The sequence below is a fragment of the Dipodomys merriami genome, unplaced genomic scaffold (genome assembly GCF_024711535.1).
Source record: "Dipodomys merriami isolate MVZ:Mamm:240054 unplaced genomic scaffold, mDipMer1.0.p SCAF_28, whole genome shotgun sequence".
In the NCBI taxonomy this organism is placed as follows: domain Eukaryota; kingdom Metazoa; phylum Chordata; class Mammalia; order Rodentia; family Heteromyidae; genus Dipodomys; species Dipodomys merriami.
In genome coordinates, this window is record NW_027204270.1 from 1318139 (window position 1) to 1342425 (window position 24287).

The window sequence follows — 24287 nt, forward strand, 5'->3', positions numbered from 1 at the left end:
CTCTTACCATTGTCGTCAAAGCCGTGTGTGATCTCGTGTCCGATCACCATCCCGATGCCCCCGAAGTTCAAGGCCTGGGGCTGCTCCTTGCTGAAGAAGGGTGGCTGGAGGATGCCCGCCGGGAACACTGACCCCCAGGGGACAGAGCACACGCGGTGAGCGTCTAGCCACGTGCCGGGCTCAGGCAGGACCCTCCCAGGGCCCTGGGCCCCCAGGTCAGTGTGGCAAGAGGAAACCAGCTCAGAGGCTGGGAGGGCAGGGAGACCCAGGCCCCTCCCCAGCTCCTTCCCACCGCTCTGCGGCTTCTCTGCATCCCTCCCTCCCCCTCTCTCCCTGCGGCCTCTCTCCTCCTCCCTCCTGGCCTGCTCAGGTGGACCCTGGGTGAAATGGGACGCCCGCCTCCTCTGAGGACAGGCTGGCGGCAGGTGGGGAGAAGGGGTGGACGTACCGATCTGGTTCCTGTTTGGGGAGTAGAACGCGTTGACCACCGCGGCTCCTATGATCCAGCTGTGAGGAGCAGGTGGGTCACTTGGGGCCTGCATCTGCTGGGACCCTTCCCTGGGGCCCTCCCTGTCCTGGCTGACTAGAACCTGCCCCAGGAGGCCAAGGTCAAACTGGCCGTGCCCACAGAGTCTTGGTCAATCCCGAGAGCCATTTCCTCTTGGTGCCCCTCCCCCAGGTGAGGGTGTTGAGGGAGGATCCAGGCCCAGCACCCTCCCCAAGCTGGACCAGGCCAGGTCGGGGCAAGCACACCCCCACCGCCACCCAGTGGGCAGTCCCTGAGGCCGCACTGGCCGCTCCACTCACAGGTTCTGGTCCACCTTTTCCCGCAGCTTCTTGAGGCTCCGCTGGGCGCTGGCCTTGAGGTTCTGCAGGCCGTTCTCAAAGTACAGGTCCTCTGAGAAGTTGAGCTGCGGGAAGCCGTCCGTCACGCTCAGCTGGAGCTCAGAGGGGTCCGAGGGGGCAAGGGAAGGGCTGGGCGGGAGGGAAAGGCCTCAGGCTCCAACAGGCAGCCTGGGTGGCCTAGAGCTCTGAGTTTATGTGGACGGGCCCAGCCTGGGAGTCTGTGCCAGCGCCTTGGTCTGGGCTTCAGTTTCCCTATCTGCAGTGGACGGTGATGCCAGAGTCTCCCCAAGGCCCAGGAGGGTGGCAGGGGTAGCAGCTGGACTGTCCACAGGGTGCCCTCCCCGGTAACGGCCTGGGGAGGGGTTGAATGGGGAGGGGAGGGGGACTGCGGGGTGGGACAGAGGAAGGGGCTGGGAGCTGTGGGGTGGGATGGGGAGGGGAGGGGGGACTGGGAGCTGTGGGGGAGGGGGGCTGTGGGGTGGGACGGAGGAAGGGGGCTGGGAGCTGTGGGGGAGGGGAGGGGGACTGCGGGGTGGGACAGAGGAAGGGGCTGGGAGCTGTGGGGGAGGGGAGGGGGACTGCGGGGTGGGACAGAGGAAGGGGCTGGGAGCTGTGGGGTGGGATGGGGAGGGGAGGGGGACTGCGGGGTGGGACAGAGGAAGGGGCTGGGAGCTGTGGGGTGGGATGGGAGGGGGGCTGTGGGGTGGGACGGAGGAAGGGGGGCTGGGAGCTGTGGGGGAGGTGGAGAGGAGTGGACTGTGGGGTGGGCGCACGCCGGAATACTCCTCGTCCAGGTGATTGTTTGTGTCCTCCAGAATGTAGTCTGGGTAGCCGATCTGCTCCTGGATGTTCAGGGCCTGCGTGGGAGAGCAGCCATGTCAGCGCCACCCACGGGGAGAAGAGGCCTGGCCAGCTGACTGCTCCTGACCTGTGCTGAGGGGCTAATGGCGCTGTATCAAGAAGGGTCAGGAGGTGACTCGGCTGTGGAGAGGGTGTCAGGAGGTGACAGGGTGTGGAGGTATCAGGAGGTGACATGGGTGTGGAGGTGTCAGGAGGTGGTGTAGGTGTGGAGGTGTCAGGAGGTGATGGGGGTGTGGAGAGGGTGTCAGGAGGTGATGGGGGTGTGGAGAGGGCGTCAGGAGGTGATGGGGGTGTGGAGGTGTCAGGAGGTGATGGGGGTGTGGAGAGGGCGTCAGGAGGTGATGGGGGTGTGGAGGTGTCAGGAGGTGATGGGGGTGTGGAGAGGGTGTCAGGAGGTGATGGGGGTGTGGAGAGCGTGTCAGGAGGTGATGGGGGTGTGGAGGTATCAGGAGGTGACGTGGGTGTGGAGAGGGTGTCAGGAGGTGATGGGGGTGTGGAGGTGTCAGGAGGTGACGTGGGTGTGGAGAGGGTGTCAGGAGGTGATGGGGGTGTGGAGAGGGTGTCAGGAGGTGATGGGGGTGTGGAGAGGGTGTCAGGAGGTGATGGGGGTGTGGAGAGGGTGTCAGGAGGTGATGGGGGTGTGGAGAGCATGTCAGGAAGTGATGGGGGTGTGAAGTGGGCGTCAGGAGGTGATGGGGGTGTGGAGGTGTCAGGAGGTGATGGGGGTGTGGAGGTGTCAGGAGGTGACAGGGTATGGAGGTGTCAGGAGGTGATGGGGGTGTGGAGGTGTCAGGAGGTGATGGGGGTGTGAAGGTATCAGGAGGTGATGTGGGTGTGGAGAGCGTGTCAGGAGGTGATGGGGGTGTGGAGAGCGTGTCAGGAGGTGATGGGGGTGTGAAGTGGGCGTCAGGAGGTGATGGGGGTGTGGAGGTGTCAGGAGGTGATGGGGGTGTGGAGGTGTCAGGAGGTGACAGGGTATGGAGGTGTCAGGAGGTAATGGGGGTGTGGAGGTGTCAGGAGGTGATGTGGGTGTGGAGAGCGTGTCAGGAGGTGATGGGGGTGTGGAGAGGGCATCAGGAGGTGATGGGGGTGTGGAGAGGGCGTCAGGAGGTGATGGGGGTGTGGAGAGGGCGTCAGGAGGTGATGGGGGTGTGGAGAGGGTGTCAGGAGGTGATGGGGGTGTGGAGGTGTCAGGAGGTGATGGGGGTGTGGAGGTGTCAGGAGGTGATGGGGGTGTGGAGAGCGTGTCAGGAGGTGATGGGGGTGTGGAGAGGGTGTCAGGAGGTGATGGGGGTGTGGAGAGCGTGTCAGGAGGTGATGGGGGTGTGGAGAGGGTGTCAGGAGGTGATGGGGGTGTGGAGGTGTCAGGAGGTGATGGGGGTGTGGAGGTGTCAGGAGGTGATGTGGGTGTGGAGGTGTCAGGAGGTGATGTGGGTGTAGAGAGGGCGTCAGGAGGTGATGGGGGTGTGGAGAGGGCGTCAGGAGGTGATGGGGGTGTGGAGGTGTCAGGAGGTGATGGGGGTGTGGAGAGGGCGTCAGGAGGTGATGGGGGTGTGGAGGTGTCAGGAGGTGATGGGGGTGTGGAGGTATCAGGAGGTGATGGGGGTGTGGAGGTGTCAGGAAGTGATGGGGGTATGGAGGTATCAGGAGGTGATGGGGGTGTGGAGAGCGTGTCAGGAGGTGATGGGGGTGTGGAGGTGTCAGGAGGTGATGGGGGTGTGGAGGTGTCAGGAGGTGATGGGGGTGTGGAGGTGTCAGGAGATGATGGGGGTGTGGAGGTGTCAGGAGGTGATGGGGGTGTGGAGAGGGCGTCAGGAGGTGATGAGGGTGTGGAGAGGGCGTCAGGAGGTGATGGGGGTGTGGAGGTGTCAGGAGGTGATGGGGGTGTGGAGGTGTCAGGAGGTGATGTGGGTGTGGAGGTGTCAGGAGGTGATGGGGGTGTGGAGAGCATGTCAGGAGGTGATGGGGGTGTGGAGGTGTCAGGAGGTGATGAGGGTGTGGAGAGCGTGTCAGGAGGTGATGGGGGTGTGGAGAGCGTGTCAGGAGGTGATGGGGATGTGGAGAGGGTGTCAGGAGGTGATGGGGGTGTGGAGGTGTCAGGAGGTGATGTGGGTGTGGAGGTGTCAGGAGGTGATGGGGGTGTGGAGAGGGTGTCAGGAGGTGATGGGGGTGTGGAGGTGTCAGGAGGTGATGTGGGTGTGGAGGTGTCAGGAGGTGATGGGGGTGTGGAGAGGGTTTCAGGAGGTGATGGGGCTGTGGAGAGGGTGTCAGGAGGTGATGGGGGTGTGGAGGTGTCAGGAGGTGATGGGGGTGTGGAGAGGGTGTCAGGAGGTGATGGGGGTGTGGAGGTGTCAGGAGGTGATGTGGGTGTGGAGGTGTCAGGAGGTGATGTGGGTGTGGAGGTGTCAGGAGGTGATGGGGGTGTGGAGAGGGTTTCAGGAGGTGATGGGGCTGTGGAGAGCATGTCAGGAGGTGATGGGGGTGTGGAGAGGGTGTCAGGAGGTGATGGGGGTGTGGAGAGCATGTCAGGAGGTGATGGGGGTGTGGAGGTGTCAGGAGGTGATGAGGGTGTGGAGAGCGTGTCAGGAGGTGATGGGGGTGTGGAGAGCGTGTCAGGAGGTGATGGGGATGTGGAGAGGGTGTCAGGAGGTGATGGGGGTGTGGAGAGGGTGTCAGGAGGTGATGGGGGTGTGGAGGTGTCAGGAGGTGATGTGGGTGTGGAGGTGTCAGGAGGTGATGGGGGTGTGGAGAGGGTTTCAGGAGGTGATGGGGCTGTGGAGAGGGTGTCAGGAGGTGATGGGGGTGTGGAGAGGGTGTCAGGAGGTGATGTGGGTGTGAAGGTGTCAGGAGGTGATGGGGGTGTGGAGAGGGTGTCAGGAGGTGATGGGGGTGTGGAGAGGGTGTCAGGAGGTGATGTGGGTGTGGAGGTGTCAGGAGGTGATGTGGGTGTGGAGAGCGTGTCAGGAGGTGATGGGTGTGTGGAGAGGGTGTCAGGAGGTGATGTGGGTGTGGAGGTGTCAGGAGGTGATGGGGGTGTGGAGAGCATGTCAGGATGTGATGGGGGTGTGGAGAGCATGTCAGGAGGTGATGGGGGTGTGGAGGTGTCAGGAGGTGATGGTGGTGTGGAGGTGTCAGGAGGTGATGGGGGTGTGGAGGTGTCAGGAGGTGATGGGGGTGTGGAGAGGGCGTCAGGAGGTGATGAGGGTGTGGAGAGGGTGTCAGGAGGTGATGGGGGTGTGGAGAGGGTGTCAGGAGGTGATGGGGGTGTGGAGGTATCAGGAGGTGACAGGGTGTGGAGGTGTCAGGAGGTGATGTGGGTGTGGAGGTGTCAGGAGGTGATGTGGGTGTGGAGGTGTCAGGAGGTGATTGGGGTGTGGAGGTGTCAGGAGGTGATGTGGGTGTGGAGGTGTCAGGAGGTGATGTGGGTGTGAAGGTGTCAGGAGGTGATTGGGGTGTGGAGGTATCAGGAGGTGATGGGGGTGTGGAGGTGTCAGGAGGTGATGGGGGTGTGGAGGTGTCAGGAGGTGACGCGGGTGTGGAGGTGTCAGGAGGTGATGGGGGTGTGGAGGTGTCAGGAGGTGATGGGGGTGTGGAGAGGGTGTCAGGAGGTGATGGGGGTGTGGAGAGGGTGTCAGGAGGTGATGGGGGTGTGGAGAGGGTGTCAGGAGGTGATGGGGGTGTGGAGAGGGTGTCAGGAGGTGATGGGGGTGTGGAGGTGTCAGGAGGTGATGGGGGTGTGGAGAGCATGTCAGGAGGTGATGGGGGTGTGGAGGTGTCAGGAGGTGATGAGGGTGTGGAGAGCGTGTCAGGAGGTGATGGGGGTGTGGAGAGCGTGTCAGGAGGTGATGGGGATGTGGAGAGGGTGTCAGGAGGTGATGGGGGTGTGGAGAGGGTGTCAGGAGGTGATGGGGGTGTGGAGGTGTCAGGAGGTGACATGGGTGTGGAGGTGTCAGGAGGTGATGTAGGTGTGGAGGTGTCAGGAGTTGATGGGGGTGTGGAGAGGGTGTCAGGAGGTGATGGGGGTGTGGAGAGGGCGTCAGGAGGTGATGGGGGTGTGGAGGTGTCAGGAGGTGATGGGGGTGTGGAGAGGGCGTCAGGAGGTGATGGGGGTGTGGAGGTGTCAGGAGGTGATGGGGGTGTGGAGAGGGTGTCAGGAAGTGATGGGGGTGTGGAGAGCGTGTCAGGAGGTGATGGGGGTGTGGAGGTATCAGGAGGTGACGTGGGTGTGGAGAGGGTGTCAGGAGGTGATGGGGGTGTGGAGGTGTCAGGAGGTGACGTGGGTGTGGAGAGGGTGTCAGGAGGTGATGGGGGTGTGGAGAGGGTGTCAGGAGGTGATGGGGGTGTGGAGAGGGTGTCAGGAGGTGATGGGGGTGTGGAGAGGGTGTCAGGAGGTGATGGGGGTGTGGAGAGCATGTCAGGAGGTGATGGGGGTGTGAAGTGGGCGTCAGGAGGTGATGGGGGTGTGGAGGTGTCAGGAGGTGATGGGGGTGTGGAGGTGTCAGGAGGTGACAGGGTATGGAGGTGTCAGGAGGTGATGGGGGTGTGGAGGTGTCAGGAGGTGATGGGGGTGTGAAGGTATCAGGAGGTGATGTGGGTGTGGAGAGCGTGTCAGGAGGTGATGGGGGTGTGGAGAGCGTGTCAGGAGGTGATGGGGGTGTGAAGTGGGCGTCAGGAGGTGATGGGGGTGTGGAGGTGTCAGGAGGTGATGGGGGTATGGAGGTGTCAGGAGGTGACAGGGTATGGAGGTGTCAGGAGGTGATGGGGGTGTGGAGGTGTCAGGAGGTGATGTGGTTGTGGAGAGCGTGTCAGGAGGTGATGGGGGTGTGGAGAGGGCATCAGGAGGTGATGGGGGTGTGGAGAGGGCGTCAGGAGGTGATGGGGGTGTGGAGAGGGCGTCAGGAGGTGATGGGGGTGTGGAGAGGGTGTCAGGAGGTGATGGGGGTATGGAGGTGTCAGGAGGTGATGGGGGTGTGGAGGTGTCAGGAGGTGATGGGGGTGTGGAGAGCGTGTCAGGAGGTGATGGGGGTGTGGAGAGGGTGTCAGGAGGTGATGGGGGTGTGAAGGTGTCAGGAGGTGATGGGGGTGTGGAGAGGGTGTCAGGAGGTGATGGGGGTGTGGAGAGGGTGTCAGGAGGTGATGTGGGTGTGGAGGTGTCAGGAGGTGATGTGGGTGTGGAGAGCGTGTCAGGAGGTGATGGGTGTGTGGAGAGGGTGTCAGGAGGTGATGTGGGTGTGGAGGTGTCAGGAGGTGATGGGGGTGTGGAGAGCATGTCAGGATGTGATGGGGGTGTGGAGAGCATGTCAGGAGGTGATGGGGGTGTGGAGGTGTCAGGAGGTGATGGTGGTGTGGAGGTGTCAGGAGGTGATGGGGGTGTGGAGGTGTCAGGAGGTGATGGGGGTGTGGAGAGGGCGTCAGGAGGTGATGAGGGTGTGGAGAGGGTGTCAGGAGGTGATGGGGGTGTGGAGAGGGTGTCAGGAGGTGATGGGGGTGTGGAGGTATCAGGAGGTGACAGGGTGTGGAGGTGTCAGGAGGTGATGTGGGTGTGGAGGTGTCAGGAGGTGATGTGGGTGTGGAGGTGTCAGGAGGTGATTGGGGTGTGGAGGTGTCAGGAGGTGATGTGGGTGTGGAGGTGTCAGGAGGTGATGTGGGTGTGAAGGTGTCAGGAGGTGATTGGGGTGTGGAGGTATCAGGAGGTGATGGGGGTGTGGAGGTGTCAGGAGGTGATGGGGGTGTGGAGGTGTCAGGAGGTGACGCGGGTGTGGAGGTGTCAGGAGGTGATGGGGGTGTGGAGGTGTCAGGAGGTGATGGGGGTGTGGAGAGGGTGTCAGGAGGTGATGGGGGTGTGGAGAGGGGGTCAGGAGGTGATGGGGGTGTGGAGAGGGTGTCAGGAGGTGATGGGGGTGTGGAGAGGGTGTCAGGAGGTGATGGGGGTGTGGAGGTGTCAGGAGGTGATGGGGGTGTGAAGAGCATGTCAGGAGGTGATGGGGGTGTGGAGGTGTCAGGAGGTGATGAGGGTGTGGAGAGCGTGTCAGGAGGTGATGGGGGTGTGGAGAGCGTGTCAGGAGGTGATGGGGATGTGGAGAGGGTGTCAGGAGGTGATGGGGGTGTGGAGAGGGTGTCAGGAGGTGATGGGGGTGTGGAGGTGTCAGGAGGTGACATGGGTGTGGAGGTGTCAGGAGGTGATGTAGGTGTGGAGGTGTCAGGAGTTGATGGGGGTGTGGAGAGGGTGTCAGGAGGTGATGGGGGTGTGGAGAGGGCGTCAGGAGGTGATGGGGGTGTGGAGGTGTCAGGAGGTGATGGGGGTGTGGAGAGGGCGTCAGGAGGTGATGGGGGTGTGGAGGTGTCAGGAGGTGATGGGGGTGTGGAGAGGGTGTCAGGAAGTGATGGGGGTGTGGAGAGCGTGTCAGGAGGTGATGGGGGTGTGGAGGTATCAGGAGGTGACGTGGGTGTGGAGAGGGTGTCAGGAGGTGATGGGGGTGTGGAGGTGTCAGGAGGTGACGTGGGTGTGGAGAGGGTGTCAGGAGGTGATGGGGGTGTGGAGAGGGTGTCAGGAGGTGATGGGGGTGTGGAGAGGGTGTCAGGAGGTGATGGGGGTGTGGAGAGGGTGTCAGGAGGTGATGGGGGTGTGGAGAGCATGTCAGGAGGTGATGGGGGTGTGAAGTGGGCGTCAGGAGGTGATGGGGGTGTGGAGGTGTCAGGAGGTGATGGGGGTGTGGAGGTGTCAGGAGGTGACAGGGTATGGAGGTGTCAGGAGGTGATGGGGGTGTGGAGGTGTCAGGAGGTGATGGGGGTGTGAAGGTATCAGGAGGTGATGTGGGTGTGGAGAGCGTGTCAGGAGGTGATGGGGGTGTGGAGAGCGTGTCAGGAGGTGATGGGGGTGTGAAGTGGGCGTCAGGAGGTGATGGGGGTGTGGAGGTGTCAGGAGGTGATGGGGGTATGGAGGTGTCAGGAGGTGACAGGGTATGGAGGTGTCAGGAGGTGATGGGGGTGTGGAGGTGTCAGGAGGTGATGTGGTTGTGGAGAGCGTGTCAGGAGGTGATGGGGGTGTGGAGAGGGCATCAGGAGGTGATGGGGGTGTGGAGAGGGCGTCAGGAGGTGATGGGGGTGTGGAGAGGGCGTCAGGAGGTGATGGGGGTGTGGAGAGGGTGTCAGGAGGTGATGGGGGTGTGGAGGTGTCAGGAGGTGATGGGGGTGTGGAGGTGTCAGGAGGTGATGGGGGTGTGGAGAGCGTGTCAGGAGGTAATGGGGGTGTGGAGAGGGTGTCAGGAGGTGATGGGGGTGTGAAGGTGTCAGGAGGTGATGGGGGTGTGGAGAGGGTGTCAGGAGGTGATGGGGGTGTGGAGAGGGTGTCAGGAGGTGATGTGGGTGTGGAGGTGTCAGGAGGTGATGTGGGTGTGGAGAGCGTGTCAGGAGGTGATGGGTGTGTGGAGAGGGTGTCAGGAGGTGATGTGGGTGTGGAGGTGTCAGGAGGTGATGGGGGTGTGGAGAGCATGTCAGGATGTGATGGGGGTGTGGAGAGCATGTCAGGAGGTGATGGGGGTGTGGAGGTGTCAGGAGGTGATGGTGGTGTGGAGGTGTCAGGAGGTGATGGGGGTGTGGAGGTGTCAGGAGGTGATGGGGGTGTGGAGAGGGCGTCAGGAGGTGATGAGGGTGTGGAGAGGGTGTCAGGAGGTGATGGGGGTGTGGAGAGGGTGTCAGGAGGTGATGGGGGTGTGGAGGTATCAGGAGGTGACAGGGTGTGGAGGTGTCAGGAGGTGATGTGGGTGTGGAGGTGTCAGGAGGTGATGTGGGTGTGGAGGTGTCAGGAGGTGATTGGGGTGTGGAGGTGTCAGGAGGTGATGTGGGTGTGGAGGTGTCAGGAGGTGATGTGGGTGTGAAGGTGTCAGGAGGTGATTGGGGTGTGGAGGTATCAGGAGGTGATGGGGGTGTGGAGGTGTCACGAGGTGACGGGGGTGTGGAGGTGTCAGGAGGTGACGCGGGTGTGGAGGTGTCAGGAGGTGATGGGGGTGTGGAGGTGTCAGGAGGTGATGGGGGTGTGGAGAGGGTGTCAGGAGGTGATGGGGGTGTGGAGAGGGTGTCAGGAGGTGATGGGGGTGTGGAGAGGGTGTCAGGAGGTGATGGGGGTGTGGAGAGGGTGTCAGGAGGTGATGTGGGTGTGGAGGTGTCAGGAGGTGATGGGGGTGTGGAGAGCATGTCAGGATGTGATGGGGGTGTGGAGAGCATGTCAGGAGGTGATGGGGGTGTGGAGGTGTCAGGAGGTGATGGTGGTGTGGAGGTGTCAGGAGGTGATGGGGGTGTGGAGGTGTCAGGAGGTGATGGGGGTGTGGAGAGGGCGTCAGGAGGTGATGAGGGTGTGGAGAGGGTGTCAGGAGGTGATGGGGGTGTGGAGAGGGTGTCAGGAGGTGATGGGGGTGTGGAGGTATCAGGAGGTGACAGGGTGTGGAGGTGTCAGGAGGTGATGTGGGTGTGGAGGTGTCAGGAGGTGATGTGGGTGTGGAGGTGTCAGGAGGTGATTGGGGTGTGGAGGTGTCAGGAGGTGATGTGGGTGTGGAGGTGTCAGGAGGTGATGTGGGTGTGAAGGTGTCAGGAGGTGATTGGGGTGTGGAGGTATCAGGAGGTGATGGGGGTGTGGAGGTGTCACGAGGTGACGGGGGTGTGGAGGTGTCAGGAGGTGACGCGGGTGTGGAGGTGTCAGGAGGTGATGGGGGTGTGGAGGTGTCAGGAGGTGATGGGGGTGTGGAGAGGGTGTCAGGAGGTGATGGGGGTGTGGAGAGGGTGTCAGGAGGTGATGGGGGTGTGGAGAGGGTGTCAGGAGGTGATGGGGGTGTGGAGAGGGTGTCAGGAGGTGATGGGGGTGTGGAGGTGTCAGGAGGTGATGGGGGTGTGGAGAGCATGTCAGGAGGTGATGGGGGTGTGGAGGTGTCAGGAGGTGATGAGGGTGTGGAGAGCGTGTCAGGAGGTGATGGGGGTGTGGAGAGCGTGTCAGGAGGTGATGGGGATGTGGAGAGGGTGTCAGGAGGTGATGGGGGTGTGGAGAGGGTGTCAGGAGGTGATGGGGGTGTGGAGGTGTCAGGAGGTGACATGGGTGTGGAGGTGTCAGGAGGTGATGTAGGTGTGGAGGTGTCAGGAGTTGATGGGGGTGTGGAGAGGGTGTCAGGAGGTGATGGGGGTGTGGAGAGGGCGTCAGGAGGTGATGGGGGTGTGGAGGTGTCAGGAGGTGATGGGGGTGTGGAGAGGGTGTCAGGAAGTGATGGGGGTGTGGAGAGCGTGTCAGGAGGTGATGGGGGTGTGGAGGTATCAGGAGGTGACGTGGGTGTGGAGAGGGTGTCAGGAGGTGATGGGGGTGTGGAGGTGTCAGGAGGTGACGTGGGTGTGGAGAGGGTGTCAGGAGGTGATGGGGGTGTGGAGAGGGTGTCAGGAGGTGATGGGGGTGTGGAGAGGGTGTCAGGAGGTGATGGGGGTGTGGAGAGGGTGTCAGGAGGTGATGGGGGTGTGGAGAGCATGTCAGGAGGTGATGGGGGTGTGAAGTGGGCGTCAGGAGGTGATGGGGGTGTGGAGGTGTCAGGAGGTGATGGGGGTGTGGAGGTGTCAGGAGGTGACAGGGTATGGAGGTGTCAGGAGGTGATGGGGGTGTGGAGGTGTCAGGAGGTGATGGGGGTGTGAAGGTATCAGGAGGTGATGTGGGTGTGGAGAGCGTGTCAGGAGGTGATGGGGGTGTGGAGAGCGTGTCAGGAGGTGATGGGGGTGTGAAGTGGGCGTCAGGAGGTGATGGGGGTGTGGAGGTGTCAGGAGGTGATGGGGGTATGGAGGTGTCAGGAGGTGACAGGGTATGGAGGTGTCAGGAGGTGATGGGGGTGTGGAGGTGTCAGGAGGTGATGTGGTTGTGGAGAGCGTGTCAGGAGGTGATGGGGGTGTGGAGAGGGCATCAGGAGGTGATGGGGGTGTGGAGAGGGCGTCAGGAGGTGATGGGGGTGTGGAGAGGGCGTCAGGAGGTGATGGGGGTGTGGAGAGGGTGTCAGGAGGTGATGGGGGTGTGGAGGTGTCAGGAGGTGATGGGGGTGTGGAGGTGTCAGGAGGTGATGGGGGTGTGGAGAGCGTGTCAGGAGGTGATGGGGGTGTGGAGAGGGTGTCAGGAGGTGATGGGGGTGTGGAGAGCGTGTCAGGAGGTGATGGGGGTGTGGAGAGGGTGTCAGGAGGTGATGGGGGTGTGGAGGTGTCAGGAGGTGATGGGGGTGTGGAGGTGTCAGGAGGTGATGTGGGTGTGGAGGTGTCAGGAGGTGATGTGGGTGTGGAGAGGGCGTCAGGAGGTGATGGGGGTGTGGAGAGGGCGTCAGGAGGTGATGGGGGTGTGGAGGTGTCAGGAGGTGATGGGGGTGTGGAGAGGGCGTCAGGAGGTGATGGGGGTGTGGAGGTGTCAGGAGGTGATGGGGGTGTGGAGGTATCAGGAGGTAATGGGGGTGTGGAGGTGTCAGGAAGTGATGGGGGTATGGAGGTATCAGGAGGTGATGGGGGTGTGGAGAGCGTGTCAGGAGGTGATGGGGGTGTGGAGGTGTCAGGAGGTGATGGGGGTGTGGAGAGCATGTCAGGAGGTGATGGGGGTGTGGAGGTGTCAGGAGGTGATGGGGGTGTGGAGGTGTCAGGAGGTGATGGGGGTGTGGAGAGGGCGTCAGGAGGTGATGAGGGTGTGGAGAGGGCGTCAGGAGGTGATGGGGGTGTGGAGGTGTCAGGAGGTGATGGGGGTGTGGAGGTGTCAGGAGGTGATGTGGGTGTGGAGGTGTCAGGAGGTGATGGGGGTGTGGAGAGCATGTCAGGAGGTGATGAGGGTGTGGAGGTGTCAGGAGGTGATGAGGGTGTGGAGAGCGTGTCAGGAGGTGATGGGGGTGTGGAGAGCGTGTCAGGAGGTGATGGGGATGTGGAGAGGGTGTCAGGAGGTGATGGGGGTGTGGAGAGGGTGTCAGGAGGTGATGGGGGTGTGGAGGTGTCAGGAGGTGATGGGGGTGTGGAGAGGGTGTCAGGAGGTGATGGGGGTGTGGAGGTGTCAGGAGGTGATGTGGGTGTGGAGGTGTCAGGAGGTGATGGGGGTGTGGAGAGGGTTTCAGGAGGTGATGGGGCTGTGGAGAGGGTGTCAGGAGGTGATGGGGGTGTGGAGGTGTCAGGAGGTGATGGGGGTGTGGAGAGGGTGTCAGGAGGTGATGGGGGTGTGGAGGTGTCAGGAGGTGATGTGGGTGTGGAGGTGTCAGGAGGTGATGTGGGTGTGGAGGTGTCAGGAGGTGATGGGGGTGTGGAGAGGGTTTCAGGAGGTGATGGGGCTGTGGAGAGCATGTCAGGAGGTGATGGGGGTGTGGAGAGGGTGTCAGGAGGTGATGGGGGTGTGGAGAGCATGTCAGGAGGTGATGGGGGTGTGGAGGTGTCAGGAGGTGATGAGGGTGTGGAGAGCGTGTCAGGAGGTGATGGGGGTGTGGAGAGCGTGTCAGGAGGTGATGGGGATGTGGAGAGGGTGTCAGGAGGTGATGGGGGTGTGGAGAGGGTGTCAGGAGGTGATGGGGGTGTGGAGGTGTCAGGAGGTGATGTGGGTGTGGAGGTGTCAGGAGGTGAGTGGGGTGTGGAGAGGGTTTCAGGAGGTGATGGGGCTGTGGAGAGGGTGTCAGGAGGTGATGGGGGTGTGGAGAGGGTGTCAGGAGGTGATGTGGGTGTGAAGGTGTCAGGAGGTGATGGGGGTGTGGAGAGGGTGTCAGGAGGTGATGGGGGTGTGGAGAGGGTGTCAGGAGGTGATGGGGGTGTGGAGGTGTCAGGAGGTGATGTGGGTGTGGAGAGCGTGTCAGGAGGTGATGGGTGTGTGGAGAGGGTGTCAGGAGGTGATGTGGGTGTGGAGGTGTCAGGAGGTGATGGGGGTGTGGAGAGCATGTCAGGATGTGATGGGGGTGTGGAGAGCATGTCAGGAGGTGATGGGGGTGTGGAGGTGTCAGGAGGTGATGGGGGTGTGGAGGTGTCAGGAGGTGATGGGGGTGTGGAGGTGTCAGGAGGTGATGGGGGTGTGGAGGTGTCAGGAGGTGATGGGGGTGTGGAGAGGGCGTCAGGAGGTGATGAGGGTGTGGAGAGGGTGTCAGGAGGTGATGGGGGTGTGGAGAGGGTGTCAGGAGGTGATGGGGGTGTGGAGGTATCAGGAGGTGACAGGGTGTGGAGGTGTCAGGAGGTGATGTGGGTGTGGAGGTGTCAGGAGGTGATGTGGGTGTGAAGGTGTCAGGAGGTGATTGGGGTGTGGAGGTATCAGGAGGTGATGGGGGTGTGGAGGTGTCAGGAGGTGATGGGGGTGTGGAGGTGTCAGGAGGTGACGCGGGTGTGGAGGTGTCAGGAGGTGATGGGGGTGTGGAGGTGTCAGGAGGTGATGGGGGTGTGGAGAGGGTGTCAGGAGGTGATGGGGGTGTGGAGAGGGTGTCAGGAGGTGATGGGGGTGTGGAGAGGGTGTCAGGAGGTGATGGGGGTGTGGAGAGGGTGTCAGGAGGTGATGGGGGTGTGGAGGTGTCAGGAGGTGATGGGGGTGTGGAGAGCATGTCAGGAGGTGATGGGGGTGTGGAGGTGTCAGGAGGTGATGAGGGTGTGGAGAGCGTGTCAGGAGGTGATGGGGGTGTGGAGAGCGTGTCAGGAGGTGATGGGGATGTGGAGAGGGTGTCAGGAGGTGATGGGGGTGTGGAGAGGGTGTCAGGAGGTGATGGGGGTGTGGAGGTGTCAGGAGGTGATGTGGGTGTGGAGGTGTCAGGAGGTGATGGGGGTGTGGAGAGGGTTTCAGGAGGTGATGGGGCTGTGGAGAGGGTGTCAGGAGGTGATGGGGGTGTGGAGAGGGTGTCAGGAGGTGATGGGGGTGTGAAGGTGTCAGGAGGTGATGGGGGTGTGAAGGTGTCAGGAGGTGATGGGGGTGTGGAGAGGGTGTCAGGAGGTGATGGGGGTGTGGAGAGGGTGTCAGGAGGTGATGTGGGTGTGGAGGTGTCAGGAGGTGATGTGGGTGTGGAGAGCGTGTCAGGAGGTGATGGGGGTGTGGAGAGGGTGTCAGGAGGTGATGGGGGTGTGGAGGTGTCAGGAGGTGATGTGGGTGTGGAGGTGTCAGGAGGTGATGGGGGTGTGGAGGTGTCAGGAGGTGATGGGGGTGTGGAGGTGTCAGGAGGTGATGTGGGTGTGGAGGTGTCAGGAGGTGATGGGGGTGTGGAGAGCATGTCAGGATGTGATGGGGGTGTGGAGAGCATGTCAGGAGGTGATGGGGGTGTGGAGGTGTCAGGAGGTGATGGGGGTGTGGAGGTGTCAGGAGGTGATGGGGGTGTGGAGAGGGTGTCAGGAGGTGATGTGGGTGTGGAGGTGTCAGGAGGTGATGTGGGTGTGGAGGTGTCAGGAGGTGATGGGGGTGTGGAGAGGGCGTCAGGAGGTGATGGGATGTGGAGAGGGTGTCAGGAGGTTATGCGGGTGTGGAGAGGGTGTTAGGAGGTGATGGGGGTGTGTATAGGGCATCAGGAGGTGATGGGGGTATGGAGAGAGATGTCTCGAAGCTCCCATCCTTGCTCCAGAGGCTGACATTCCCAGCGGTTCATGGTGCTATTGGGGATTTCCTTTTTGTTTCATTGGGTTTTTGTTTGTATCCTGTTTTCCTTTCCCAGGGGCCGAGGACGGGTGTCCTGGCTAGACTCTTGGGGTGGGGGGGAAGAGGGTCCGGATGCCGGCTAAGGCTGTCTGGATGCCTCTGTCGGTCGCTCACCTTCTCCTGGGCCATCTTCTTGGAAGCCTCGTCCATCCAGCCCAGCTCGTCCAGGGTCTCCACGAACACAGCCCTCACCTTGTTGATGAGCTCTCTGACCTGGGTGGGCGTGGAGGGTGAGAGCCGGCCCGCGGGGGCTGACGAGTCTCAGGGCTCTGAGGACTGGCCCGGAGCCCCTCTGGGCTGAGGTCAGCGCCGCGCTGGCCGTGGCCTCTGGAGTGGGGTCCGACACTGCCGTGGGGTGACCGCCCTGCCTCCAGAGCCTCATTCTGCCCCGTGGGTGGCTGGCTGCTGCCCGCCCTAGGCTTGCGGCCCGCACAACATGTGCGGGTCCCAGCTGGGCGGGGGTCTGGGGCGGGGAGCTGGCCGGCAGAGGGTCAGCGGTCAGCGGCACCTGTGGGCAGGATGGCTCCTGGTCCCCAGGGCGTTAGCGTGCCCATTAGGTGTCCTGAGCAGAAGCCGCAGCAGCCGGCCCAGGGCCTGGCTGGCCCTGACGGGGAAGAGTAGGGTCGTGGAGGCAGGGCCTGCTCCCCACCCACCCTGGGCTGCGCCAGGGGGCGGCCTCAGGGGGCAGGGGCACCCACCAGGCTCTTGCTCTTCCCGGTGAAGGCCTCCTTGACGTAGAGGGAGCCTACGGCGCTCTCCATGTTGCTGTTCACGTAGCTCACGCACTCCCTCCAGCGCACCTCCTCCACCGTGGTACCGTACAGCGCCTGGTGTGTGCATCCGCGCATTCACACCCTCCCTGCACCCTGAGTACCAGCGTCCACGGCCCCGGCCCCGGGGGCCTGGACCGGGGCCAGAGTGCGGCACAGGGGAGTGGGGACTGGCCTCTGAGTGCCAGCCACGGGCGTGGGGGGAATGGCGCCCTCTGGAGGACCGGGGTGCAGTCCTACGCTAAGTCCGGGTCCTGGCCTCTGCTCCTAAGGCACCAGGCTGGCACTGACTCTGAGGAAGTTCTGGGGACCGTGTCCTCTTGGGCTGCCAGAGCCCTGGTCTGGTTTTTCGCGGCTGAAGTCGTATGAGAACTTCTGCCTGTGTGTTTTTCCCAAGGGTGCGAGGTAGAAGAGGGGCTGTGTCCTTCACCAGACTCGGTCCCAGACGCCAGGGTCCCTCAGAGGCAGCTCTGCCCTTGCCTGCTGCGCTGGAGGAAGTCCTTCCTGATCTCCCCTCCCCGCTCCTGTCTGTCCCTGCCTTCCGGTCCCTCACGGGCTGTGTCTGCTCCCTGGAACTCTGCCAGCTCTCCTGGTGCCTTGCGGGTCACCTCCCCCGGGGCCTGCTCCACCCCTCCCCAGAGCAGAGGAGGGCAGGGGCCCTGGCTGCCGGATTGGTACCCTGCTGCCCGAGGATGCTGAGCATCAGAAACCGAATGAATGAAGGGGTGGCTGGCCTGGGCGGGAGCGGGGAACCCCTGTGTGTGGGGCACGCTCACCTTGCGGTAGTTCACTCGTGCATCTTTGAATCGCTGGCTCAGGCTGCTGATACGATCCAGCACCAGACGCCAGACCAGGTAGTTCTGCATGGTCCTGGGGCAGGAGGCAGCAAATAGGACAAATGAGCGCTCTCTGCAGAAGGAGGGGACGCAGCTTGGCCAGCAGGCTACGACCTGGACTAGACTAGAAAAGCCTTCTAGAGTCCGCTGCATGCCTTGCCTGCTGGAGAGGCCTCACTCCTCTATGCAAAGCTGGGAGCCTCCTCTGTCCCTCACACCAGGGGCCTGTGCTTGCTGGAGTCCTCTCCTGACGGTCGGTGCGTGCGCGGGGCTGGGGAGCAGGGCAGGGCCTCACCTGGCTGAGTAGATGTCGATGATGTCTTCAAGATTCTGCAGGTAGGGGCTGCCATACACCACCACCTCCTCATTGGGCAGCAGCTCGATTTTGACAGAAGACAGCACAGTTTGTATGAAGAGAGTCCAGTTAAAGCCCTGGGGAAGGAGAGACAGGGAGGGAGACACAGGTAGACCGTCCTGGGTTGCTTAGAACCCCAGTCCTCTAAAAATTGCTCAAAAGACATGGAGAAGAGAGAGCCCATGGGCTGTGCTGTGGGTAAGAGCCAACACTGGGACAGCTGGAAAACCGGACGCAACAAGAGCTGGCCAAAGTAACAAGACGTAGGGAGCAGATACTCTTATGGGTGAAATAAACCAAACCTATGATTTGAAATATTCCCACAAATACATTTCCAGGCCCTTCTGGCCACATTAGAGAATTCTACCTGGTATTAAAAAAGAACATAGTAAGCCTGGCGCCGGTGGCTCCCACCTGTCATCTTCATGGTTCAAAGGCAACCAGGGCAGTAAAGTCCGTGAGACCCTTATCTCCAATAAACTATTCAGAAAAAGCCAGAAGTGATCATCTTGAGCACCCAGGCCTTGAGTTCAAGCCCTAGGACTGGCGCAGGCGCGTGCATGCATGCACGTGTGCACACACACACACACACACACACACACACACACACACACACACACACACACACACACACACACACACAAAACAAACAGCAAAACAAAAAGAACATACTGTCAATCTTACCCAAAACTCCCAGAAAGGAGGAAAGAGACTCTCAACCAATGAAGTCAAGACTAACGTTAATACCAAAATAAGGACCATTACTAAGGAAAACAAGAGCTAGAGGCATGCTTAATGGCTCAAGCAGTAGAGCACCTGCCTAGCAATCACAAAGCCTTGAGTTTGAACCAAGTACTGCCAAACAGCACCACCAACAAACAGATCCAAAGATCAACAAGCAGAGGCTTGGACAGACACGCTGTCCACACAGGGCAGCTGGTGAAACACCACGAGAAGGGCAGAGGCAGGGGATGTCCAGAAGGATCCACAGTAGACAACATCACTCAGAGACGTCCAGACCCGGGGTTCACCCAAGGCCCACGGGAGAATGGGCACTTACGGAGTGGGGTGTGCGTGGTGGGCTACTGGAGGCCAGAGTGCCCATGAACCGGTGCCTGCTGGGCCCCGGGCTGGTGCCTGCAGCTGGGGGGGGGGTAAGGGCTGTGTCTGGGAGGAGATGGCGCAGTGCAGGGCCTCCTGCCAGCCAGGCCTGGGCTAAACGTGGTCTGCGCAGTCGGTGGGCATGGAACACCTCATGGCAGTTCCTGGTACTGAACCCCCCGAGACCTGGCTTTCTGGATGTCCTCACGAGGCCCCACACCTCGCCCATCCGCAGCCCTGTGACTCACACCTTCCAGATGAACCCAGAAGCTTCCTTTCATGACACCCTCACCACTGGCCCATGTCCTCAGCATCCTGAGGCGCTCCGGCCAAGCGTGTCCCATCCACCCCGAACCTCTGTGCAATTGTCCACACCAGTGTGGTTCACTCGCCTCTGCCCCAGCTCCCTTCCCGCAGCCTCGCTTCAGTGACTGGGCACGGGGCTACTGTCTTCACTCAGAGTCCCCCCCACCCCCACTGTCTCATTCTGACAGTCGCCATTGTGCCCTGTTCCCTTTCGCCACACAGACCTGAACTCCGCCAGCTAGGGATTTACGTTGTGTTCTAATGGAGCCCAGAGCCAGGGCCCCAACGGGACCCACCGCCATCTTCTGCTGGGCCTGGGGGGTGGGGGGCTGTGCGGCAGGGCATCCATGCTGGTCAGTGCTGGTCATCCCAGCCCACAGGATCAGGGACAAGGACTCCCCAGGGGTCTGGTGCGATCCTGGGGACCAGGCCTGCCCGCAGTGTCTTTCAGTCCTGCTCCTGGTGAGACCTAAGTCCCGGGACACTTTTGCACACACTGGCCCGCACACACACTCAGGAGGGAGCGGAGCCGGCCCTCCCGCGGTCCCGGCTCGGCCGCGCGCCGCCTCACCTTCAGACTGAACTTGTACTGCAGTTCTTCCAGGTCCATCCTGTGGTACAGGGTCGTGACGTCGTGCCGCTCCTCCTGGGGGGCTGTGGCCTGTGCGAGGGCTGAGGGTCACAGGGGCCCGGCGGCCGGCCCGCCTGAGACCCCGGCCCAGCTGCCCCCTCACATTGGCCAGGTGCGTCTCCAGCTCCAGCACTTGCGTCATGTCCCGCTGCACCAGCTGGCTATCCTTGGGGAGGTTCATGTCCTTCCGGAGCATGGTGGCCACGGACATCATGAACTGAAGGTAGGCTTCCCGCACCTGGGCCAAAGGATGCCGGATGGGGCTGGGCGGCCTTGGCGGCCTGGGCCACCATGGAGCGCTCTGTGGGGTGGGGGCGGGCGTGAGACCCGGTGCACCCTGGGAAGCTCTGTGGGGTGGGGGGTGGGCGTGGGACCCGGTGCACCCTGGGAAGCTCTGTGGGGTGGGGGCGGGGGACCCGGTGCACCCTGGGAAGCTCTGTGGGGTGGGCGTGGGACCCGGTGCACCCCAGGAGGCTCTGTGGGGTGGGCGTGGGACCCGGTGCACCCCAGGAGGCTCTGTGGGGTGGGCGTGGGACCCGGTGCACCCTGGGAGGCTCTGTGGGGTGGGGGCGGGCGTGAGACCCGGTGCACCCTGGGAAGCTCTGTGGGGTGGGGGGTGGGCGTGGGACCCGGTGCACCCTGGGAAGCTCTGTGGGGTGGGGGCGGGGGACCCGGTGCACCCTGGGAAGCTCTGTGGGGTGGGCGTGGGACCCGGTGCACCCCAGGAGGCTCTGTGGGGTGGGGGTGGGACCCGGTGCACCCCGGGAGGCTCTGTGGGGTGGGGGTGGGGGACCCGGTGCACCCTGGGAGGCTCTGTGGGGTGGGGGCGGGGGACCCGGTGCACACCGGGAAGTTCTGTGGGGTGGGCATGGGACCCGGTGCACCCCGGGAGGCTCTGTGGGGTGGGGGCGGGGGACCCGGTGCACCCCGGGAAGCCCATGAGGTGCGGTAGGAGTGGGATGTGGTTGTGGTGCACCCTGGGGGGTCTGTGGGGTGGGGGTGTGACTCGGTGCACCCCGGAGGCCCGTGGGGTGCGGTAGGAGGGGGATGCGGTTGTGGTACACCCCGGGAGGCCCGTGGGGTGTGGTAGGAGGGGGATGCGGTTGTGGTACACCCTGGGAGGCCCGTGGGGTGCGGTAGGAGGGGGATGCGGTTGTGGTACACCCCGGACGCTGGTCCAGCGGGCTCTGTGTCGCTGGCCCTGCCCAGGCTGGGCCCGCGGCCGTGACCTCACTTCCAGTACGAGGCTGTGTGGCCCTGGCGTGCTCTGAGGGCCGGCTCGGCTTCCCGCCCCATTGTGGAACCAAGTGCCCAGGGTTTGCTGGGCAGCTCCTGGCTGAGCTCCCGTCCCCGCCGCATCTTGCTGGCCACGTGGCCCGTGGCGGAGCCTCTGTGGCCCGAGACAGCCCTGTGGGCTGCATGGGCAGGGCCATGCCCGGTGGGGACTCGGGGAGGCCCCGGCCAAGCTGCCTGGCCAGAGATTCACCCTCTCAGGAGCACGTGGGCCACCCCACTTCCCCATCCCGGGAGGGACTTACCTCCGAGGCCGAAGCCACAGCAGCCTCTCCTCCCTCTGAACGGCTTGGCACCCCACAGGCCGATACCACTAGGCCGACCTGGCCTCCAGCCTCTGCTCATGGGCCTTCTGGTCTTTCCTTCTGGCTTAACCCATCCTTCCCAGCCCAGCTTGGGCCCCCCTCCTCCAGGAGGCCCTCACGGCAGCGTCCGCCCTGCCTGTCACTGTCCTCCATGCCCCTTGCCTTCTTTCCTGAGCCTGGGTCTCCGCAGCCCTTCCCTGGCTGTCCCTGGGCCGCCGGCCTCCAGGCCCCTGGCCCTAGCTTGCCAGGTTCCCTCGCTCCTCTCCTCACCAACCTCCTGAGGCCAGAGCAGGCCAGGCTCAGGGCTGACTGCCCGTGGGCCTCTGGGGACTGGTAGAATGGACGGGGGTCAGCACAGGTGGTTGGGGTGACACCCTCTGCTCTGTAGGCTGCCTGGCTGGTGGGCTCACCCCTGAACTGGCAGGGGGCGGTCGAAGCTGCATGTCCACATTGCATCCGCAACACTCAGGCTTAAAGCCCAAGTGCTCAGGGAAGCTCTCTGTGGGGCTGGAAGGCCTGGTGGCAGCTGGGAGTCCTGGGTACCAGCGGACCCAAGGCCGCGAGGGGGGCCGGGGCGCACGCTCACCTTCTGGTTGCTGCCCTCATTGAAGTAGTACTCGCGCGATGGCATGCCCAAGGTGGGCTGGTCTATCTGGAAACACAAGGTGTGACCCTGGTCATGGGCAGCGGTGCCCAGGACCCTGTGCAGTGCGACCCTTGATTTCCCCCCTCAGGGGGTGCTGTGGCATGCTGCTCCCGCTGCGGGGCTGGGCTGGAGGAGGGGGATGCACACCAGGCCTGCCAGTGCCCTCAGCCCGCCCAGCATGCACCTGTGGCAGCCACGGTTCTCAGGCCAGGCTTTCTACCCAGGTGTGGAAGGTCTCATTGTGAGAACCAGGCTACTGCATGCCCTCCCAGCTCAGCCCTGGGCCCCAGCTCTGTTTCTGCCCCGCACCCCCCTCCCAGCCCTGCCCCCTCCACTCACCCCTGCCCCCCCCCCTGCAGCCCTGCAGGCTCCGAAGTGGGCCTGGGCAGGGAGCGGGAAGCTGGATCTACACGCAGACCTGATGCCCCTGCCACGTCCCACCCCCAGTGCGGGATGCAGGGGGCTGCCCACCCAGCCCCCAGGGGGACCCCTACGTAGATGATGTGCCGGCTGGAGTTCTGGTCATCATTCCAGATGAAGAGGTCGATGAGCACGCGCCTGTTGAACTGTGCGTTCATCACAGCCAGCTGCCGCTCCAGCTCCCACTTGGGGCCTGGGGAGTGAGCATCGCACTGGGAGACCAGGCGGGGGGGGGGGGTCTGGGTCTCAGCCTGGCCCCTTGCCCTCCTAAGCTTGGGACTCTGGGCCTGGAAGGGAACCCTCTGGCTCACCACAGAGGGTCCACCGTGGGCCTTGAGGGCTGGGGGGAGATCCCCGCCCCCTTCCTGTGTCAGCTCAGGGCCACCCACTCTGTCCCACGTGCCTCCCAGAGCTCACGCACCCGGCAGGGCCTGGGATACCCCCGGGGGGCCGGCCACACAGAGGCTCTGTCCCAGCCGGGGTCGCTTTCCTGCTGTGGGACCTGAGCATCTCCCGGGACCCCGAGGCCGGCTCTGGCAGACACGGGCCTCTTGGCGTCCCTTGGGAGCAGCTCGGCCTTACCTACGGTCTCATTCCACCTGTCCATGGCCACCGGCCAGCCTCCCACCACCTCTAAGATGTTCAACAGGGGCTGGGAGTCTCGCTTCTCTATCATACCTGAGAAGAGAGGCAGAGCTCAGTCACCTGCACTCCAGGGGTCTGGCCACGAGCTATCACACGCCACCGACGCCCAACCCTCCTGCGCACTCAGCCCCAGCAGCCTGCGAGGACTGCGCTCAGGCATGCAAGGGCCCTGGGGCTGACACTAGTCCTGAGCCCTCGGACCAGGATGAAGGCCTGGGAGCTGGCAGCAGGGAGGCAAGCCTGGGCAAAGGGAGTAAGGACACAGGAGAGAATGTCCACAGAGACCAGCTGCTGCTCTCAGGAGAGGCAAGCTGCCACTCATGGTGCCGATCCGATCAAACCTTGAGAGAACACCAAATGAAGCTAAGAACGTGTGGCGTGTGCAGAGCCAGGGTGGCGATGAGGGCCGGCCGGCTGGCTGGGAGGGAAACAGAGCCGGGGGAGAGGGGGGCAGAGCTGGAGGGAGAGGGGGGCAGAGCCGGGGGGAGGGGGGCAGAGCCGGGGGGGAGAGGGGGGCAGAGCCGGGGGGGAGGGGGGCAGAGCCGGGGGGAGAGGGGGGCAGAGCCGGGGGGGAGGGGGCAGAGCCGGGGGGGAGGGGGGCAGAGCCGGGGGGGAGGGGGGCAGAGCCGGGGGGGAGAGGGGGGCAGAGCTGGGGGGAGAGGGGGGCAGAGCCGGGGGGGAGAGGGGCAGAGCCAGGGGGGAGGGGGCAGAGCCGGGGGGGAGAGGGGGGCAGAGCCGGGGGAGAGGGGGGCAGAGCTGGAGGGAGAGGGGGGCAGAGCTGGGGGGAGGGGGGGCAGAGCCGGGGGGGAGGGGGGCAGAGCCGGGGGGATGGGGGGCAGAGCCACCACAGACAGCGCCTGCAGGCGGGCGGCGGGGAAGGGGGGCCTCTTGGCGGGGAAGGGGGGCCTCTTGGCGGGGAAGGGGGGCCTCTTGGCGGGGAAGGGGGGCCTCTTGGCGGGGAAGGGGGGCCTCTTGGCGGGGAAGGGGGGCCTCTTGGCGGGGAAGGGGGGCCTCTTGGCGGGGAAGGGGGGCCTCTTGGCGGGGAAGGGGGGCCTCTTGGCGGGGAAGGGGGGCCTCTTGGCGGGGAAGGGGGGCCTCTTGGCGGGGAAGGGGGGCCTCTTGGCGGGGAAGGGGGGCCTCTTGGCGGGGAAGGGGGGCCTCTTGGCGGGGAAGGGGGGCCTCTTGGCGGGGAAGGGGGGCCTCTTGGCGGGGAAGGGGGGCCGGGTGAGCCTGGTGGAGGTGCCGAGGGGGTGCCCAGAGGCTGGTTTGCAAGCCCAGCCACAGCGCTTCAGGGACTGGGCCAGGGGCATCCTCAGCATGCACGTCTTTTAAACAGGAACCGTGGCACTGAAAACCTTCCCCATAACACACCTACGCACGCATGTGTACAAGCACGCGCATACACAACCACACACCAAACACGTACACACCCACCTACACATGTTCCTTCACACATATGCACATGCGTGCACACCCCCAATGCACATATGGACACATAGCCATTCACACAAGATACATAAACACACATCTACACATCATCACACATACCCATGTGCACACACAGCCCTGCAGACAAGACATGTGTATACAAACACACACACAACATACACTCACCCATAGTCCACATGCATACACGCACACCACA

The 24287-nt window shown here is 63.3% G+C and overlaps 1 protein-coding gene across 3 annotated transcripts in view; it reads right to left on the reverse strand.

Annotated features, from left to right (window-relative positions):
- Mmel1 (membrane metalloendopeptidase like 1) overlaps nucleotides 1-24287 on the reverse strand; it is a 39062-nt gene that overhangs the window by 2331 nt on the left and 12444 nt on the right. The window contains exons 7-19 of one of the 3 annotated variants that reach the window (XM_070036932.1): nucleotides 22580-22675; nucleotides 22072-22190; nucleotides 21518-21583; nucleotides 19437-19571; nucleotides 19274-19363; nucleotides 17236-17372; nucleotides 16881-16974; nucleotides 16033-16161; nucleotides 15449-15547; nucleotides 1620-1703; nucleotides 808-911; nucleotides 449-507; nucleotides 8-127 (exon numbers count right to left, since the gene is read on the reverse strand). In XM_070036932.1, coding sequence (XP_069893033.1) covers nucleotides 8-127; nucleotides 449-507; nucleotides 808-911; nucleotides 1620-1703; nucleotides 15449-15547; nucleotides 16033-16161; nucleotides 16881-16974; nucleotides 17236-17372; nucleotides 19274-19363; nucleotides 19437-19571; nucleotides 21518-21583; nucleotides 22072-22190; nucleotides 22580-22675 — 1332 coding nt within the window. Of the gene's footprint in view, nucleotides 1-7; nucleotides 128-448; nucleotides 508-807; nucleotides 912-1619; nucleotides 1704-15448; nucleotides 15548-16032; nucleotides 16162-16880; nucleotides 16975-17235; nucleotides 17373-19273; nucleotides 19364-19436; nucleotides 19635-21517; nucleotides 21584-22071; nucleotides 22191-22579; nucleotides 22676-24287 lie in introns of all 3 variants that reach the window. The other 2 variants (XM_070036931.1, XM_070036933.1) reach the window with 2 other exon arrangements.